General features: G+C 40.3%; 2 protein-coding genes across 2 annotated transcripts; both read left to right on the top strand.

Annotated features, from left to right (window-relative positions):
• Positions 1 to 10,815: 10,815 nt before the first annotated feature.
• On the top strand, positions 10,816 to 13,495 carry LOC311060304 (1-phosphatidylinositol 3-phosphate 5-kinase-like; the record flags this gene model as incomplete). The annotated part of the gene is made up of 5 exons (XM_084078441.1): positions 10,816 to 11,377; positions 12,186 to 12,599; positions 13,051 to 13,125; positions 13,215 to 13,315; positions 13,420 to 13,495. The coding sequence occupies exons 2-5, from the start codon at positions 12,324 to 12,326 to the stop codon at positions 13,493 to 13,495; spliced, it is 528 nt and encodes a 175-aa protein (XP_083934567.1). The 5' UTR covers positions 10,816 to 11,377; positions 12,186 to 12,323.
• A 250-nt stretch (positions 13,496 to 13,745) lies between these two features.
• LOC311060553 (1-phosphatidylinositol 3-phosphate 5-kinase-like) lies at positions 13,746 to 15,637 on the top strand. Its single transcript, XM_084078787.1, has 5 exons — positions 13,746 to 13,765; positions 14,092 to 14,270; positions 14,628 to 14,741; positions 15,097 to 15,205; positions 15,564 to 15,637. The coding sequence occupies exons 2-3, from the start codon at positions 14,131 to 14,133 to the stop codon at positions 14,731 to 14,733; spliced, it is 246 nt and encodes an 81-aa protein (XP_083934913.1). The 5' UTR covers positions 13,746 to 13,765; positions 14,092 to 14,130; the 3' UTR covers positions 14,734 to 14,741; positions 15,097 to 15,205; positions 15,564 to 15,637.
• Positions 15,638 to 19,991: the final 4,354 nt, after the last annotated feature.

Below are 19,991 nucleotides of genomic sequence, written 5' to 3'. Positions count from 1 at the left end.
TCTGTGGAAATAATAATAATAATAAACTTTATTTGTATACAGGAAGCACCTTTCATGACATCACATGCAGCACAAAGGGCTTTATATATTTTAAAAGAACAACAAAAGAGAAATGCAAGCAAAAACAGACCAAAAACATGATCAGGAACAAATTAAAAGGAGGCAAAGATCAAATTAACTCATTTTGTGCCACATGACGTCTAAGACGTCACGTGGGCTGACGCCCCGTGCGCCACATGACGTCAAAGACGTCATGGGGAAAAAAAAGAAAAGAAAAAAAAAACATGTTCAGAACCCAAAATATGATGATTTGAAGATGTGCTGCTCCATCCACTCCTTGTTTAACCTATAACTTAAAAAGGCTGTATCTCGCTTCCTAAGCACTTTTTTTTTTACAATGAATTTTGCCTGTGGCACAATACCAGGAACAAAACAACAAATACAATGTAATCAGCTAAAAGCAAGAGTAAAAAAGTGGGTCTTGAACTTGTTTTTAAAGCTATCTGTGGTCGTTGTCTGTCTTATATGTAATAGACGCCTTATCAGACGACGTCACACTGATATGAAACAGTATGCGTGCACAGGTCAGCAGCAAAAGAACCCCACCGCTCATAAGATGTAATGTTAAAGTGGTCACAGCCTCACGTGTAAAAATGCTTCCCATCAAACTTTCAGATGCTGTTTTTCTCCCAGTATGGAGGAAGCATGCTTAGGATTGTTACTGTGATCTCTGCCTCTTGAAATATATAATCCTTGGTTTCTGTTGTGTGTAAATAATGATAACAACTCAAAGCAGTTGTCCTCCAAACCCCTCCTCCAGTGTCTGTCATAAGAACGGAGGGAGCGCTCTGTGATCGTGACACCAGAAGGTCTTCCACGCAGAGAACGGCCGAGAATAGCAGATCTCCAAGCTCACAGCAGTCGCATCCGTGACGCGGTTGTGAGCTTGTATGTCAGCTGTTCTCGGTGCGCGATGAAGTACATATGTCTCGCTAGGGCGCACCTCACTAGCCTACACACAGAGGAGGTTGAATGAACTGAAACCAGCAGAACCCCAAAACAGCAGGTTTGGGGATCTGTTGGGAATTCATTACATGTGCGTCCAGTCTCAATGTTTGTAAACAAATAATTGGTCTATGGGAGCTTGTTCCAGGCCGTTGGCCCATAACAGCAGAAAGCTGCTTCAACATATTTTTTATATTTCATGTTTGACACCTTGAGGAGGTCAGCACTAGATGACCTGAGGAGACGGTTTGGAACATATTTGGACAGGCAATCTAAAAGGTATGAAGGGGCTTAGAACAATGAAGTGCCTTAAAAACTATTAAAACTATTTTAAAATCAAACACTACTGTATGTTGGTTTGTTTACTGTTGAGTGAGAACATTAAAGATAAACCCCTAAATCATTAGTTGGGTCCAGACCCCCCACTGGACAAGTTGATAAGGTTGTATACCTCAGAGACATGTGTTGTAGGACCTGGGAGTGGTGTGGTCTAGCTGTCTCGTCTACGGGTACGGATGGTTGTTTCTTGATCTGCTGTGGCAGAGATCTGTAGAGGCTGCTGGTTCTAAAAACACTGCTGTCTCTGCTTTACACTGATGTCTGGTGGATCCTCATCACCTGACTAGTCTGTGGAAATAATAATAATAACAATACACTTTATTAGTATACAGGAAGCACCTTTCATCACATCACATGCAGCACAAAGGGCTTTATATATAAAAACAACAAAAGAGAAAATCTAAGCAAAAGAACATGAACACAACATTAAACAACACAAACATTCAGATTAAAAACATGATGAAGAACAAATCAAAAGGAGACAAAGATCTAATTAAAACAATACAGGAAAATAGCAAGAACAAAACAACAAATACAATGGAATCAACTAAAAACAAGAGTGAAACAGTGGGTCTTTGAGCTTGTTTTTAAAGCTATCTATGATGGTTGCCTGTCTTATACTGTATGTAAGCAGAAAGATGCTTCAACATGTTTTTAATAATACATTTTTGAAGGTTAGTATGATGACCTGAGGGGACGATTTGTAACATATTTGGACAGGAGATCTAAAAGGTATGAATGTGATAAACAATTGTGCCTTAAAACTATTAAAACACATTTAAAATCAATCCTAAAAGTTACCAGGAGTCAGTGTAAAGATATTAAACCTGTAGTGATATGTTTTCTCATCTTGGTTTTAGTTAAAACTCTGAACAAGTTGTAGTGTGACTCTGTCAGTGCTTTACTTATGAAGGACAGAACTAAGTACATTACAGTAGTAGAGACATGCATGAGAATGTCATGCAACTTTAGGTATTTATTATATATCTGTTCTTCTTCTTGTATTGTATATGCTGCTGCCTTGGAACAGGAAACACAGAGGCCTCTATACATAGACACCATGTACTGTAGGCAGAACCTTTGTTAACACACTAGGTAAGGAGGGGTTGTCACTTATGTATGTTTGAACATTGGTTGGTTAGACTAGTTAGGTAGGCAGACCCCTAAGGTCAGCTGATCAGTTGCTACTAATTGAGCTCACGACTAACAAAAGGTCTAGAGGCGACCGAGCCTTCACTGTGGACACCCTGAGGCTCTGGAATAGCCTTTCTTTTAATATAAGAGCCTCTCAGTCCATAGACATTTATAAATCACTATTAAAGACTTCTACTACTTATTTTCCCTGGCCTTTGAACACAGTTAAACAGTTACATCACAACTATTGTCTGTACCACACTATGTTCTGCTATGCATGTTTTAATCGCTGCTTGTATTTATATGGTATTTTTGCACTGTATGAATTGTAACATTGTTGTTTTTTGTTTAACATTGCTCAACATCCGGTTATACAAACTGTGTTTCATTATGTTACCAATCCATCCCTATACAGTGAGTAGACCTAAAAGGGTTTCTAACACTGATAAACCCTCTTGTCTGTGCTGTAGATACTGGTGCTGTGGTCTGTGGTTGTCTTATCTCCTATCAGAACCTCTCCCTCCACCAACAGTACAGATTTGTACCTTTTTACACACATCCTATCAAAATGGTAAAGGTCTTTCTTCCTGCTCTCAGATGTTTGACATGTTAGAGGTTAATAGAATGTAAGCAGACGTGTTGAAACAAGAGTTTAAATCACTTTTTTATTCAGCCTGTGTCCAGTCAACCTCCGTCCAGCAGGTGTCAGTACTGCTCCCGTTTCGGCCGCAGAGGGAAAATGGCAGAGAACTAAAGAAGCTTGTTTCAACCCGTCACTTAAAGTTTATTGACCACTAGAATGTCAAACATCTGAGCACAGGGAGGACTAGCGTTACTTTATGGATACTATTAAAGGAGCTCCTGTCTCATACAGAGCTACTGAGGAGATGAACCTGTGGTTGGACCTGGCTGACGCGCCGACACTATGTTTGATCTGATACCAAACCGCTCGCTGTGACTCAGTGTTCTAATGATACCATGCAGGCATTTCTTCATGCAAAAAACTATGTATTTACTTCACCGTGCAAACAGCATCTTTTGGGGTTCCATACACTGATCAGATAAATTAATTTGTGCCACAGGCTGTTTGAATAGCGGTAACCTGCAGTAACCTAAGGTCAAAAACCTTTGCCCTTCCGGGTCAAACCTCTTGCCCATGACAGTGAACTTGACGCCTATATAGACAACAGCGCCACCCATGGTCACACAAATCCATTCGAAAATGTTTCACCCACTTGGCTTTTACAGACACAATCTGTGGAAAAGGGTATAAATGGGTACGGTAAGGTTGACCACCGTTCTCTGGTGTCCAGCACTCTGCCAGCAGCCTATGAAGCTGAGGTTACAAACAGGTCTATAGCTGACCAGAGTAACACACTCATGTTTATAATCCACTGTGTGGCTACAGAGTTTATACATCTTCATTTCACTGATTTTATTGTTTTATTGGATCTAGTTTATTTGATATACTTATGTGTTTTATCTCTTGCTCATTTAATATTCCTATTTTGTCTCATCTGTTTAAGACAGTAGGAAGATGATATATTACACTTTTACCTTAGTGCTAGGTATACTCTAGTTGTTTTAGAGAGAATGCACTTCAGACTTCTGGTGATTAGTAGTTTAGTTCACTACCTACAGTATGTTGAATGTACTTATTGTAAGTCTCTTTGGATAAAAGCTTCTGATAAATGACTGTAATGTAAATGTTTACCTGGTATCCTATAGGTTCACACGTACACACTGCAGACAGGACGGTGCTGGAGGACAGTGGAGGACAGAGGGCTCTGGTCTGGAACGTCCTGCATGAGATGAGGAGAGAGAGGACATATATAAATATTAACATTAAACTGAATGACTGTCTGGTTACCCTGAATGACAGCTCTGTCACTATTACAATGTCTCTCCTCTATATGAACACAATGCAAATATCTCATTTCTATATAATATACACTTTAATATCATTAAAGGTGTATATTATATTATGTCTACATTCTCTATTAAAGTGTATATTATATTATGTCTACATTCTCTATTAAAGTGTATATTATATCATGTCTACATTCTCTACATGTCTAGTGCTATGTGCATAAAATACTTTGGTCATTACTGTGTTTGGTCACTAGATGGCAGTCTAACAACATATAATGGACCATGTTGTCAGTGTGACTGAAGTGATGTCAGTGATTTAGATCAGATTAAAGTTTATGTTCTGAAGAATGTTCTATAAAGCAGGGCTATTTCATAGAATCAAAGCTTAAAGCCTCAATCTGTGATTTATTCAACTGGGTGGCTGTCTATAGAACAGCAGAAACATGTGTTTAGATCATAAACATCATAATTCTACATATTGTTGTGTTCATTGTTTATAATAATGATAAAACATAAGACAGATAATGCCATGCAGACACATGTTAGTGAACATAAAGTTAAACTCATCTTGAGAGATAAAGGCTCTGGTCAAAACAGACCCACTTCACTGAGGGCTCTCCTTTCAAAGGAGTGTAAAACTCTGGTCACAAAATAAAATAATCATATATGAACTGGAGACCCCCCACCCTGACAAGCACTTGTAACTATAGGCATTACACTTAGTTTGACTCGGTTCCACAGATAAACATTGTGAAAATAGCTGATCTACAAGCTCACAACGCCTGTGAGGCGTTGTGAGCTTGTAGATCAGCTATTTTCATAATATCTTTCTTACGTAATCTAAATATAAAGGTACAGATACCCTGTAAACACTTATACTGTATGTTGGTTTGTTTACTGTTGAGTGACAACATTAAAGATAAACCCCTAAATCATTAGTTGGGTCCATTGTATGACATTCTGTATAGTAGTGTGTATATCTGTCTGTCTCTTATATGTCATCATGATTTGTGTGCATGGGGATCTCATCTTAAACAAGCTCAGTGCTTAATGAGTCTTCCAGTTTAGTAGATCTTGTATTGTGAATTTGTACTTCCATGTACTGTTGTTCTCATGTCTTACTAAATAAAGTACATCAATCAATCAATCAACAAATACATTGCTGCCTATGAATACACAAACAACATAAAGGCTTTGTTTGTGCGCTGAAAAATGAAAATCAAGGCTCTTTGGATGCAAAGAATAGTATTTTACTTACAAAAGTGACAACCAGTGACATGGTGAAATAAAGTGACACAGAGAGTAGATGTTTGTCCTCAGACCATCATCAACACTGGACACTTTTTAAACTTTTGTAAAAGATTATGTTTGAACCCAAAGAGCCTCCATGTTCATTTCTCAGTGAGAAAAGCCTGTTTGTTGTTCATGGACTTTCATGATGGACTCTCTCATACATGTCTTCAGCCCCGATGAGCCTTGAGTTTAGAGAACAAACTGTCCTATAGCTCTTTGTCTATGAATACAAACATGATCAATAACCAATATACATTACACCCCAGGTGATGAGACAGTTGGGACAAGACCAGTGTCTGGGAGGTTAACCAGAATAGAGGCTCACTGACAACACTGACCACCATTTTATTAAATGAGGCACAGTTTACGGAGCTAGTTCAGGCCAGGCAACTCAGGGATTGGGCCAACCGATCAGGTGACTAAGTCACATGCATTTTTCTCCTGGTCGGTGGGTTATAAGCATTGCTCTGCCTACCTGTTCATTCTAGTTGCGCTCTTCTGCTGGGCTGACGTGCCGTACCTGCTGCTGATCTGTTACTGAGATCCTGCCGGATCTGCTGCCTTTGCTTGCTACGTATGCTGCTACCATGAAAAATCTCATCCCACCGCCTCCCCGGCATCCACCTGTAGGTTCTGTTTCTAGATCCCCATGGGGGTTTAATTCATTCCCTGTAAATGCTATTTGGCATGTAACATTCATTAGAATGTTATTCTTACAGGGAATGAATGGATTCAGATGCCTGACGCCAAACTATGCTTCCTCATGCTTTCTATATCTATGCTCAAGCTTGCTTAAATATATTCTAATCCAATCCAAATGTTGTCTGACTGAAATACTTATTTATCTTATATTTAATTCTCTATTTACAAATGAGGGTCTAAATTACATTTAAGGCCAAATATTTCTTCAAATGCTACATTATAACAGAACCTGTGATAGATAAACAAACTGAAGGGTAACTTTAGCTCTGATAATGATGTAACATGTATGTTCACATCATGTTCAAGGTTTAGCTGCCTAATGGACCTGTGTCCATCTGGGGGTCCTTTAGGAAGTAGGGGGTACAGGAAGCTTTCACGTAGGATATAACCCCCCTTTTGTGGCCATAAAAGTGTCTTTAAGCACTATATAAATTCCAGATATTATTACTATTATTATGATTATTATATGGAGCTGACTGACTTGTTTTCACCTGATAAAAATAATGAAAATGATGCTTTTCCTCCTCAGACAATTTAACTTTTGTAAATAATAGGTAATTTTTATAGGCCCCCATCAGCTCCTGTGGAATCCGTCAGATCTATATTGTCTACAATCAACTCTCTTAATTGTCCCTTGGAATTAATATTTTTAGGGGATTTTAATTGGAATTGGCTCCCTCGTTTCTCTGCAAATGAGAAAAAATTATTCGACAATATAAACTTAACTCAACTTATCACTGAGCCGACCAGAGTAACTGAAACAACATCAACTCTATTAGATTTAATATTTGTTTCACACCCAGATAGGATCGTTAAATCAGGGGTCCTCTCAGATTGTTTTAGTGACCACTCTGGGATATTTTGTGTTTGGAAGATAAGAATTCCCCGTCTTCCTCCAAAATACATAAATATGAGACAGTGCAGAAACATAAATACAGATAATTTTATTCATGATGTTGTTTCAGTGGACTGGAATAGGTTTCAGTTGATTCCTTTTGTTGAGGATGCCTCAAACTTTCTTTTAGATGAATTTGTGAGAGTTATTGATAAACATGCCCCTTGGAAAACAGTAAGAGTTAAAGGTAGACATTTACCATGGATCAATTCAGATCTCATAGGTCTCTTTAAACGTAGAGATACGGCTTGGGAAAAACACAGATCTACTCGGGACCCAGTTGACTGGGACTCTTACAAACATTTGAGAAATATTTGTAAAACACAGACCAGAAATGCCAAGGCTAATTTTCATAGGAATGGACTTTCACAAGATTTCAAAAATCCAAAACAGTTTTGGAATAAGTTGAATAGTATTCTTAATCCAAGGAAAAACTCTGTTCCGCAGATTCGTGTAAATGATGAAGTTGTCCATGACCCTGCTCTGATCTCTGATGTGTTTAATCGTTATTTTTCTTCTGTTAGTAATTCTTATTCTTTTGATTCTCCTTATTTAAATAATCATGTTAGTAGTCCTATTAATGGTTCATTTGCATTTAGACGAATTTTACCTACGGAAATTTCACAAGTTATTTCAGATCTTAAGGTTGGATGTGCCTCTGGTCCAGATGGATTAGAGGCCAAGTTTATTAAATTAGCTTCTCAAGTTCTCATTTTCCCCCTTGCCGATTTATTTAATTTGTCCCTATCTACTTATCAACTTCCATCAATCTGGAAATGTGCAAAGGTCACTCCACTCTTTAAAGGTGGTGATCCTTTAGAGGTTAATAATTATAGACCTATTTCTATTATCTGTGCAACGGAAAAAATATTTGAGAAGCTCATCTTTAATCAATTATCTCAATATATTAATGATCTCAATATTTTATCCCCATTTCAGTCAGGTTTCCGTTCCAATTTTTCCACTACTACTGCTCTTGTTAAATTTTCAGATGACGTATACTCCGCTTTAGATAAGGGTAAATTATTAGGTTCTATTTTTATTGATTTAACTAAGGCTTTTGATTTAGTTGATCATTATCTTCTTTTGGATAAACTTTATGATTTTGGTCTTTCTCGTCAGGCATTACTTTGGTTTAGTTCTTACCTTCATAATCGTCGTCAGTGTGTTTCTTTTAACAATGTTAGATCGGATTTCTTGGTGGTAGAAAAGGGTGTTCCACAAGGATCAATCTTAGGTCCTTTACTTTTTTCCATTTTTATTAATGATCTTCCCAAAATATGTACAAATTGCTCCATACAGTTATATGCTGATGACACAGCTATCTATACATCTGATTGTGATATACATAAAATTCAAAGCTCCTTGCAAACGGAATTTAATTTGGTTCAAAAATGGCTTTTAAATAATAATCTTATATTAAACAAGCAGAAGTCGTGCAGCATGGTGTTTGGTACTCGGTACTTTCTTAACCGTACATCCTCTGAATTATCTATTTGTTTTACAGATGGCTCTCCCCTTAAAACAGTGGAAACATTCAAATACTTAGGACTTTGGTTAGATTCTGAATTTTCTTTTAAGCCCCATATCGATTCTGTTAGGAGTAAAGTAAATAATGGTCTCAGATTAATGTATAGATCAATAAACTGTTTTACTTTTCAAATAAGAAAACATATTGTTCAGCAGCTTCTACTTCCTATCATTGACTATTGTGACATCCTTTATCAGAACACCTCTGGGACACATCTTCATTCGTTAAATGTAGTTTACAATAATATATGTAGATTTGTACTCAGGTGTCCTTACAGTACACATCATTGTGTTCTGTACGATACGTTAAACTGGTTATCTCCTCAGGATAGGAGACATTTTCATTGGTTGCTTTTTGTTTTTAAATGTATTTACTTTAATTATCCTTCTTATCTGAAAGATCTTTTACGTCCGTTCAATTCAAGATACCCTTTACCTGTCGGTATAAACAAAGAAATTGGGAGACGTTCGTTTAAGTTTAAAGCACCTTCTGATTGGAACAATTTATCCACTTTACTTAGATCAATTATTTCTTTTTCTGTTTTCAAAATAACTCTGCTTGATTCCCTAAAATCTAACTGTTCTTGCTTTTGATTTATTTTATTTTATTTATTATTATTATTATTTTTTCATAATTGATTGTTTTATTATTATTTTATTTTATTTTTTAATTTGTATTTGTATTATTATTATTTTGATTACTATTATTTTTATTATAGCGTAACAGATGTAGACTGGTCTGGGATGGTGTGAGAGCCCTATATGTGTATGTTTTGTTGTTGTTGAATGTTACGTGATTGTTTTGTATCAATGTTTGTGTGTTGTGCCTGAGGACCCCCTGGAAGACGAGATGCTGCATCTCAAGGGGTTTATCCTCCAATAAAATTTTCAAATCAAACTTCTTTAACAAAATTAATGTTTGTGTTCCAGGAGCTTTGTCTGGAGCTGAGGTTCATGGTTCTGAAAAGACTCTCAGAGAACATTGTGTTCCAACCTGAAGCTGGTGTCTCCATCATGGATGTGTGTCTGTTTCTCATCCTCCTCCATCTTCTTCCGGTCGGCCTTCCGCTGCTCGCCCATCAGGCTGGCGCGGAGCGAGTTGCTGTGGCCGTGGCCGTAGTGGGCATAGTTGAACAGACCCCCGCTGCTCAGGTTTATCTGTCCCGTGCTTTTCCTGTTGGCTGCAAACTTGGCTCCCAATAATAGGTGATCGTGGGTAGGGGTCCTGCAATATAAACATTTAAGCAGTTTTTTTAATGAAAAATGCAACCTGAACTTTTATCTAGCCTTGATTCTCCCGCATGAGAGACCTTAATGTCTAACGCTCAAACAAGAGGCAATCCCTGCTTGGCCAGGGGAGAAATTGTGCCTAAGGCGGTGCTACTTGTCAACTAGTTAGGTGTCCTAACTGACACCAGGGTCTGTATGTCTCAAGGGAGACCACCTTCAGTGTACTAGTTACATGTATTAACACACTCTCCCCCATACAGATTGGTTAAACTAACATTTTATTTTTCAAAATAAGTTCTGGATTGCAGCTACCAGTTAGTATCTGCTTAAAACATTTTTCATTTGTTTAAAATGTCTCTCATACTGGAGAATTGGATATAGCTCTGGCTTTTGAGCAGACTTACTGTGCTAAGGCAGTGAGGAGGTCATAGTTCTTGACGGTGTCTGCCAGTGTGTCGATGCCCGACTCCAGGGTCAACAGCAGTTCTATTACAAAACCCTGAGGAGAGAGAGAAGAGCAGAGGTCATCCTATCAGATACACACACACACACACACACACACACACACACACACACACACACACACACACACACACACACACACACACACACACACACACACACACACACACACACACACACACACACACACACACACACACACACACACACACACACACACACACACATGGCTGCCATGCCACCCAGTCTGGCTCAGAGCACCTCCTTCCCTTGCCTTCTGGAGGGCACCACAGCCGAGGAGAAGGGGGACGAAGAGCGAGACGGGGATGGCCAGGAGAAAACCATAATTTCTGGGGTTGGATCGGAGGGTTCCACCATAGACTGGGGGACGATGGTAGGGCAGCGGGACGGGGAAAGGCCTGCCTCAGAGTCTTCGTCCAAGGATGACGATAAAGAGAGCCCGCACATGAAACTGAAGCCCAAGTCGTCTTTGTCTTCCCCTGGCCAAGGAGACGAGGCCAGGGACACGGAGAACACCACCTCCACCCCAGTCTCTAGCCCTCCTCTGCTTGTCTCTCCGCCTTTCATTATGGATGAGGGCTCTCCTTTATAAGAGCATCGGAGGGGGATACTGGGGAAGAGGGGAGCCTAAGGAAAGGGGAGTCGCTAGATTCAGATGGCTCTGAGACGCCCCCTCCCAGGTTGTTCCGGGACCCCCTGCAGGACGACACAGGGCTTTTCGTGGCAGAGCAGGTGGCCTCGTCCGACGACCGGCTGAAGTCCATCTCAGCCGTCTTCAAGCAGGAGCTGAAGGACATCATCTTGTGCATCTCCCCGTTCATCACCTTCAGAGAACCGTTCCTCCTCACCTCCGCTGGCCTCCGCTGCCCCAGCAGGGACTACTTCCCAGAGCAGGTACTCACCTGTTCCATTTATTATTACTAGACCATACCCGGTCGACGCATCCGTGGGGGGATATGCGCACATGATCTGGCAACCCGGGAGGCGACATTGTTTGACACATAAATGCTAATAAGAAGCTGAGATTTGATGAAATTGAAAAACGGGCTCCACAGTTAAGTTCAGATGGTAATGGTCAATGGCTGTGTGCAAAATCAGAGCAATTGGTCCAGCCACTGAGGAGAACCGGGTAGCTTCACCTACCACTACACTACAAACGGACAGAGGTTACTAGAATTATAGTAGGATATATATCATTGCTGTCAGGTGGAAACCTTGTATGTCTAAAACCACTCAGTAAAAAAGAACCTGTGTTCCAATGGATTCAATCATGTAGTTATTATTTAGTCACAAGCAAGTTATCGCTACTACACACTTGTCATACAATGAAGTATAAAATAGGGTATTAATTTATGACAAAAATGAAATATGGACATACAGTGATGCTATGTAGAGCTGTTGTCGCAGGATTTATGGATCAAACGTCAATATTCAATATGTCTTGTTTTTCTCAGTTAGGCAATTCAACAATTCTTGTTTCATATGTACTTATTTACCACTCTGTAAGGGAAGCAATTGAGATTAATTGATTGAAGTGTTGTCACATACAGTGCTGAAAGATACAATTATTTTTTAATGTATCTTGCGAGGGAAGTTCTCATATTGTTGATTATATTGTGTTGAGAAATCATTATATTGAACAGGTCCTAATAGTACTGTGTGTAGTGTTATCATGCCATCATGCGTCTCCTCTCTCCTGCAGGTGTACCTGTCCCCTCTCCTCAACAAGGACTTCAAGGAGCTGGACGGGCGCAGGAAACGGCTGCTCCTCAAAGACCCACCCCCCTCAAGTCTGGCCACTGGCCTGGCCAACGGAGGTCCCCCGCCGCGACCCGCCGTCATGCTGCCCAGCCACCGCCTCACCAGCACTCGCATCGTGGATCAGTTGAGCGGCAGCCAGGACCTGGCCAAGATGCTAGCCGACTACCGGGCCAAGGGAGGCCGCATCCGGCAGCGGGAGGTCACCGACCCCTTCAACTCGGTTGGCCCCGGGGGGCCCGCCACCCTAACCCAAAACAGGGAGCGGGACAGGGAGGTGCCTGTCAGGGCTCCGGTGAAAGCTGACAGTGAGGAGGAGAAGCCAGCTGGACAGAATGACATGAGCTGGGCCTCCAAGGTGGGACCGGGTTTGAGATTTATTGTGACTTACCTGCCAAATCATAGCCTGCATGTGTAGTTTACTCATCTAGGGATGAAGAAACTCCTCTAGAGATGAGCCAACTATGAGTTAACCACTTAAACCCTAGAGACTTAGTTGACCCCAGGGGTCTATGCTAGGCCGCTCCTTTTTTCCTTTACATCTCTTGGCTGAAAATAGACCATCTACAAGCTCACAACGCGTTGCAATGCAGCGCGTTGTGAGCTTGTAGATCGGCTATTTTTCTCGACAGAATAGGGACACTGGGGTTCATGTGGTTAATCATTTGCATGTTTAATCTTTTCTCAGCTTTTTGGCTGTGCATGCAAAACGGAGGCTGCTTTGCATGTCAGGTGGTTGGAATAGATCAGAATAATTCCACTTCATAAAGTCTTAAAGTCATCTGACCTGTACCCATCGTCTCATTCAGCCAGCACTGGTCTCAGTGTTGATGACAGGCGGAGCCCACCACCTCATCCCTGATCTGAGATCTGTGAGGGACACTGTGAGTGGCATGGCGTGTGCTCTCATAGATTGTCATGATTGATTCTTCGCGTCGTTTTTGACATTGTTTGTTGGTTTTATTGTCCCCAGCTGGACTGTCTGAACCCTGTCAACCACCAGAGGCTGTGTGTACTCTTCAGCAGCTCTTCAGCACAGTCCAACAACGCCCCCAACCCCTGTGTCAGCCCATGGTAAAGTATTGTACACTTACAGCATGTGATATAATATATCCCTGTAGTGTCATATTTTAATGGCTGAAAGTACTTTTTCAATTATTGTCCATTTTTGTTAACAGGATTGTCACGATGGAGTTCTATGGCAAGAATGACACCTCTCTTGGTGTTTTTTTGGAGCGATACTGTTTTAGGTGAAATAAAATTATGATATAAACACAACCCCTGAAACACTTTAAATAACTAAATGAGCTGTACAGTCACTAAACAACAGCCTGTACTTGAGCTTGTTTGTGTGTGTGTGTGTGTGTGTGTGTGTGTTTCTAGGCCGTCTTACCAGTGCCCCAGTCCATTCTGTGAAACTCCCATGGTGCATCACATCCGACGGTTCGTTCACGGCAGTGGTTGTGTGCAGATCGTTTTGAAGGAGCTGGACTCTCCTATTCCTGGTGCCGCATATGCAAACAAGTAAATACTAAGAACAATAAATTGGAGCTAACTTGGAGCATCTCAAGTTTATGGCTGCAGATATTGATTATTTTCTTGGCAATTATTCTATTGATTACTACTTTTTATAAACGACTAAATTGATTAGTATGATTAACCACTTAAGCCCTATTTTATACTTCATCGTACAACAGTGTCACACAAAAGTAGCAAAAATAGATTATCTACAAACTCACAATGTGTTGCATCGCGAAGCATTGTGAGCTTGTAGATCGGCTATTTACGCCTTATTTAATTAGAAGAAAAGAAATCCCCCCCAAAAACTTGGCCTCTATCTGTCTTTGTAGGTGACACCAGTGGTTCCATTGTCCAATGACTCGTGGTCCATGTCGTTTGCCAAGTATCTGGAGTTGCGCTTCTACGGTCATCAGTACACCCGAAGAGCCAACGCCGAACCCTGCGGACATTCCATTCACAAAGATTACCACCAGTACTTCTCTTACAACCAGATGGTGGCTTCCTTCAGGTTAGGTCTCATTTCATCTACTTTGTCAGCCAACTGTCTGTTCATCTATCCATCTACACACTTCATCCATATATCCTATGTTGCATAGTGGGTGGGTGGGGGGATCGACCACGAACCACGGTCACAAACATAACATCCGGACGAGGCGCATCGTTGCTCCGATCTATACCAAACTTGGCACAAACACTAGTCCAGGGGCCACGTTAGGGGCAGGCACACAAGTGTCCTTGAGCAAGACACTGAACCCCTAACTGCACCTTATGAGGGTGGTTGCCTCCACTGTCGGTGTGGTGAAAGTGTGTTTGAAATATACAGTAACACACAACCATTTATCTTTTCTTCACTCCGTTTCCTCAGCTATATCTCTGTGAGGCTGCTGGAGATCTGTCTTCCTCCTCCCAAGATCTTCATCAGGAACCTGGCACCATCTAAAGCCAACATGCAGCAGGACCTAAAGGACTAATCTCTGAAGTAAGAGCCATAGCTCACTGTTCCTTCATACTTAGGCCATTGTGTACATATACTCATATATATTGGATATTGATATAGAACTCATAATTATATTAATTATATTAAAGTCATACTTTGTAACTTTTTCAATTAAACAAAAAATATTTTTGATATACTCTTCACACTGGTATATTCTTCACAAAAACAAAAAAACCTGTCTGCCGCCAAAACTCGTACCAAAATGCAGCAAATTTGAACATGAAATGTATTTTAACGTTACTACTGTATGTGCCATTTCTGAATACTTTGTTATTGCTTTCCAAAATATCCTCGGAAGTAGAATATTGATTTTGCCCTATGGTTAATTGATCGACAGGGTAACCCAGGTGTACCTGTCCATAGACGACCGTCTCACCTCACTGAAGACGGACACCTTCAGCAAGACACGAGAGGAGAAAATGGAGGACCTGTTTGCTCAAAAAGACGTACGGTTCGCCTCTCGGCACGGGTCTATATTCTCTGTAAAAGTGCTGTTTGTACCGGTTGCGGTTAGGGGTGCAATCGTCAATCGAACTAATCGATTTAATCGATTATAAGAAATAAAGAAAATCGATAATCAATTATTTTATACAATAATCCATTAATTATCTATCCCTTTTTTGGGCATGTCATTATAGGCATATGTTTAAAAAAAAAATCAAAACAAAAATCAGATTATAAAAAAGCTTTGATTATTTGATTAATCGCAAAATGAATCGATAAAACAATCGCTACTGAAAATAATTGATAGTTGCAGCCCTAGTTATGGTAACGGAGCGGGTGACGTTGCATTTTTCCATGTAGATGGAGGAAGCGGAACTACGAAGCTGGATAGAGAAGCTGCAGGCACGCCTACAGGCCTGTGGCCTGGACTCCCCCCAGCAACTGCAGGTTGTTCTTGAGTCAGTAGTGATGAAGAAACAAGGACTGTGTGAGATGCTGCAGTCCTGGAATAGCAGGTTAATAACCTTGTTCATTTATTTATTTGTGTCTTTAACCCATTCAAACCGGGAATGCATCTGTGTAACCACTTTAACCATTATTTATAGTCAGACAAAATAGCAGATCTAAGAGCTCGCAATGTGTCGCATTGAGGGCTTGTAGATCGTCTCTTTTCAATATTTGACATACTACGAAGTGTATAGGGTTAAGTCCATAGCAATAATGTTTATGCGTTTGAGATGCAAGGACTGAGATGCAATTTGGCGTCTAAAGCCTAATTATATAATTTTTTTCTATTGTATGAAATGTACATGTACAAAAATAACTGATGGTGTGAATTGGGAGTAACACGCAGTTCATTCTATACTGTGGCATGTGCTCAGAGCAGGTGAGCCACCCAGGGCCCAGTTCTAACAGTTTTTAGCTGTATTCTGTCTGTCCTTCACATCTCCAGGCTTCAGGACCTGTTCCAGCAGGAGAAGGGCAGGAAGCATCTGTCTGTCCCTCCCAGCCCAGGCAGACACAGACAGACCACAGCTGACGAAGCAAAGGTTTGTTCCGTTTGTGGTCCTAGCATAAATTAACCACATGAACTCTAGTATCCCTATTCTGGGCTTGTCATAGTAGGCGAACATTCACCGAAAATAGATCTACAAATCTAGACTCTGGAGGCCCCTGTTCAACTAAGTTTATAGTGTGTAAGTGGTTAATTGTGGAGGAAGCCATCTTTCTTCAGTTTGACAAGTCAAGTGCATTTTTTGTCATGCTTGCATTCAAAGACATTTTCCTATGTAATCAATATTAGAATATTATATATTTTTTCACTCTTTGACAGACGAGCAACCTGGATTCTTCCCCTCGCAATCCTAATAATAGTGACGAGTGACGAAAACAGAAAAGAAATTGTTCCCCCAAAAACCTGTTAGGAGCACGTTTCAGGCAATTTAAAGCTGATTGGCAGTGATTTTTTTGTGAATTTTTTTTCCCGTTTCGGTAGTGACGAAAAGTGACGAGTGACGAAAACAGAAAAAAAATTGTTCCCCCAAAAACCTGTTAGGAGCACGTTTCAGGCAATTTAAAGCTGATTGGCAGTGATTTTTTTGTGAATTCTTTTTTCCGTTTCGGTAGTGACGAAAAGTGACGAGTGACGAAAACAGAAAAAAAAATGTTCCCCCAAAAACCTGTTAGGAGCACGTTTCAGGCAATTTAAAGCTGATTGGTAGTGATTTTTTTGTGAATTTTTTTTTCCGTTTCGGTAGTGACGAAAAGTGACGAGTGACGAAAACAGAAAAGAAATTGTTCCCCCAAAAACCTGTTAGGAGCACGTTTCAGGCAATTTAAAGCTGATTGGTAGTGATTTTTTTGTGAATTTTTTTTCCCGTTTCGGTAGTGACGAAAAGTGACGAGTGACGAAAACAGAAAAAAAATTGTTCCCCCAAAAACCTGTTAGGAGCACGTTTCAGGCAATTTAAAGCTGATTGGTAGTGATTTTTTTGTGAATTCTTTTTTCCGTTTCGGTAGTGACGAAAAGTGACGAGTGACGAAAACAGAAAAAAAAATGTTCCCCCAAAAACCTGTTAGGAGCACGTTTCAGGCAATTTAAAGCTGATTGGTAGTGATTTTTTTGTGATTTTTTTTCCCGTTTCGGTAGTGACGAAAAGTGACGAGTGACGAAAACAGAAAAAAAATTGTTCCCCCAAAAACCTGTTAGGAGCATGTTTCAGGCAATTTAAAGTTGATTGGTAGTGACTTTTTTTTTGGTCCCTAACATTCATCGAGCTCTGGACTTGGTAATTTTTTTTCCGTTTCGGTAGTGACACAATGGTGTCACTACCGAAACGAAAAAAAAATTGTTCCCCCAAAAACCTGTTAGGAGCACGTTTCAGGCAATTTAAAGCTGATTGGTAGTGATTTTTTTGTGATTTTTTTTTTCCGTTTCGGTAGTGACGAAAAGTGACGAGTGACGAAAACAGAAAAAAAATTGTTCCCCCAAAAACCTGTTAGGAGCACGTTTCAGGCAATTTAAAGCTGATTGGTAGTGATTTTTTTGTGAATTCTTTTTTCCGTTTCGGTAGTGACGAAAAGTGACGAGTGACGAAAACAGAAAAAAAAATGTTCCCCCAAAAACCTGTTAGGAGCACGTTTCAGGCAATTTAAAGCTGATTGGTAGTGATTTTTTTGTGAATTTTTTTTTCCGTTTCGGTAGTGACGAAAAGTGACGAGTGACGAAAACAGAAAAGAAATTGTTCCCCCAAAAACCTGTTAGGAGCACGTTTCAGGCAATTTAAAGCTGATTGGTAGTGATTTTTTTGTGAATTATTTTTCCCGTTTCGGTAGTGACGAAAAGTGACGAGTGACGAAAACAGAAAAAAAATTGTTCCCCCAAAAACCTGTTAGGAGCACGTTTCAGGCAATTTAAAGCTGATTGGTAGTGATTTTTTTGTGAATTCTTTTTTTCCGTTTCGGTAGTGACGAAAAGTGACGAGTGACGAAAACAGAAAAAAAAATGTTCCCCCAAAAACCTGTTAGGAGCACGTTTCAGGCAATTTAAAGCTGATTGGTAGTGATTTTTTTGTGATTTTTTTTTCCCGTTTCGGTAGTGACGAAAAGTGACGAGTGACGAAAACAGAAAAAAAATTGTTCCCCCAAAAACCTGTTAGGAGCATGTTTCAGGCAATTTAAAGTTGATTGGTAGTGACTTTTTTTTTGGTCCCTAACATTCATCGAGCTCTGGACTTGGTAATTTTTTTTCCGTTTCGGTAGTGACACAATGGTGTCACTACCGAAACGAAAAAAAAATTGTTCCCCCAAAAACCTGTTAGGAGTACGTTTCAGGCAATTTAAAGTTGATTGGTAGTGACTTTTTTTTTGGTCCCTAACATTCATCGAGCTCTGGATTGTTCCCCCAAAAACCTGTTAGGAGTACGTTTCAGGCAATTTAAAGTTGATTGGTAGTGACTTTGTTTTTGGTCCCTAACGGTAGTGACACCATTGTGTCACTAACAAAGTCAAATCCGAAAAAATCACTAAGTGTGGAGGCCAAAAAAAAAAGTGTTCCCCCAAAAACCTGTTAGGAGTACAATCCAGGCAATTTAAAGTTGATTGGTAGTGACTTTTTTTTTGGTCCCTAACGTTCATCGAGCTCTGGACTTAGTAATTTTTTTTTTCGTTTCGGTAGTGACACCATTGTGTCACTACCGAAACGAAGTTAAATTCGAAAAAATCACTAAGTGTGGAGGCCAAAATCGTCCCCCCGAAAGCCTGTTAGGAGTATGTTTCAGGCAATTTAGAGTTGATTGGTAGTACTTTGTAGTGACATTTTTTTTTGTCCCTAACATTCATCGAGCTCTGGACTTAGTAAATTCACCATCGGGTCACTACCGAAACGAAAGTTGGTCCCTACCGAAACGAAAGTTAAATCCGAAAAAATCACTAAGTGTGGAGGCCAAAATAGTCCCCCCGAAAACCTGTTAGGAGTACGTTTCAGGCAATTTAGAGTTGATTGGTAGTACTTTGTAGTGACATTTTTTTGGGTCCCTAACATTCATCGAGCTCTGGACTTAGTACATTTATTCTTTCACCATTGGGTCACTACCGAAACGAAAGTTTAATCCGAAAAAATCACTAAGTGTGGAGTCCAAAATCGTCCCCCGAAAACCTGTTAGGAGTACGTTTCAGGCAATTTATAGTTGATTGGTAGTACTTTGTAGTGACACTTTTTGTTGGTCCCTAACATTCAAATGTATTTTTTCACCATTGGGTCACTACCGAAACTCTGGACATGACTAATTCCTGGAACTGGTAGTTCCAGGAACGTCAGGTACGCCGTTCCTGGTAGTACCTGATGGTAGTTTGATACGGTAGTTTGTTATGGCAGTTTGATACAGTAGTTTCATAAGGAACGTAACAGACTACAGCAACCTGCAATCAGCAGACACCGCAGGGAATTGAACCCCATCCTAGTAAACCAGGGGCCTGTTCCTCAAAAGGTGAATAAACTAAGCCTGGACTTAAGCCAAAACCAGACTTGACAAAGTCGGGACCATATAAGCCTTGTTTATTCCGTTCCTCGAAGCAAAGCCAGGCTGAAAAGGAGCGACTTTGTCGAGCTAGGCCTTGTCAAGCCAGGCTATGTCCAGCCAGGATAATGAAGCCAGGCTTCACGTATTTCTATAAAAGACCATGAAAGTCGATAGCAGAATCCTTGAACTTGACCAATCATGGAGTCCAAAACCAGAGCGGCGTTCCTCTCTGTGGCTGAACAGCAGCATTGCAGCAGCTCATGAAATC

This window comes from Gymnoscopelus microlampas, assembly GCF_963454915.1.
Source record: "Gymnoscopelus microlampas genome assembly, chromosome: 14".
Taxonomy (NCBI): Eukaryota; Metazoa; Chordata; class Actinopteri; order Myctophiformes; family Myctophidae; genus Gymnoscopelus; species Gymnoscopelus microlampas.
Note: the sequence above shows the minus strand (reverse complement) of the source record. Positions and strands in the feature narration are given on the sequence as shown.

Excerpts from the sequence above, each read along its gene's own strand:
- LOC311060553 (XM_084078787.1), top strand. The coding sequence starts at position 14,131 with ATGTCGTTTGCCAAGTATCTGGAGTTGCGCTTCTACGGTCATCAGTAC. Across the intron at positions 14,271-14,627 it reads CAGATGGTGGCTTCCTTCAG|CTATATCTCTGTGAGGCTGC; the intron begins GTTAGGTCTCAT and ends CCGTTTCCTCAG.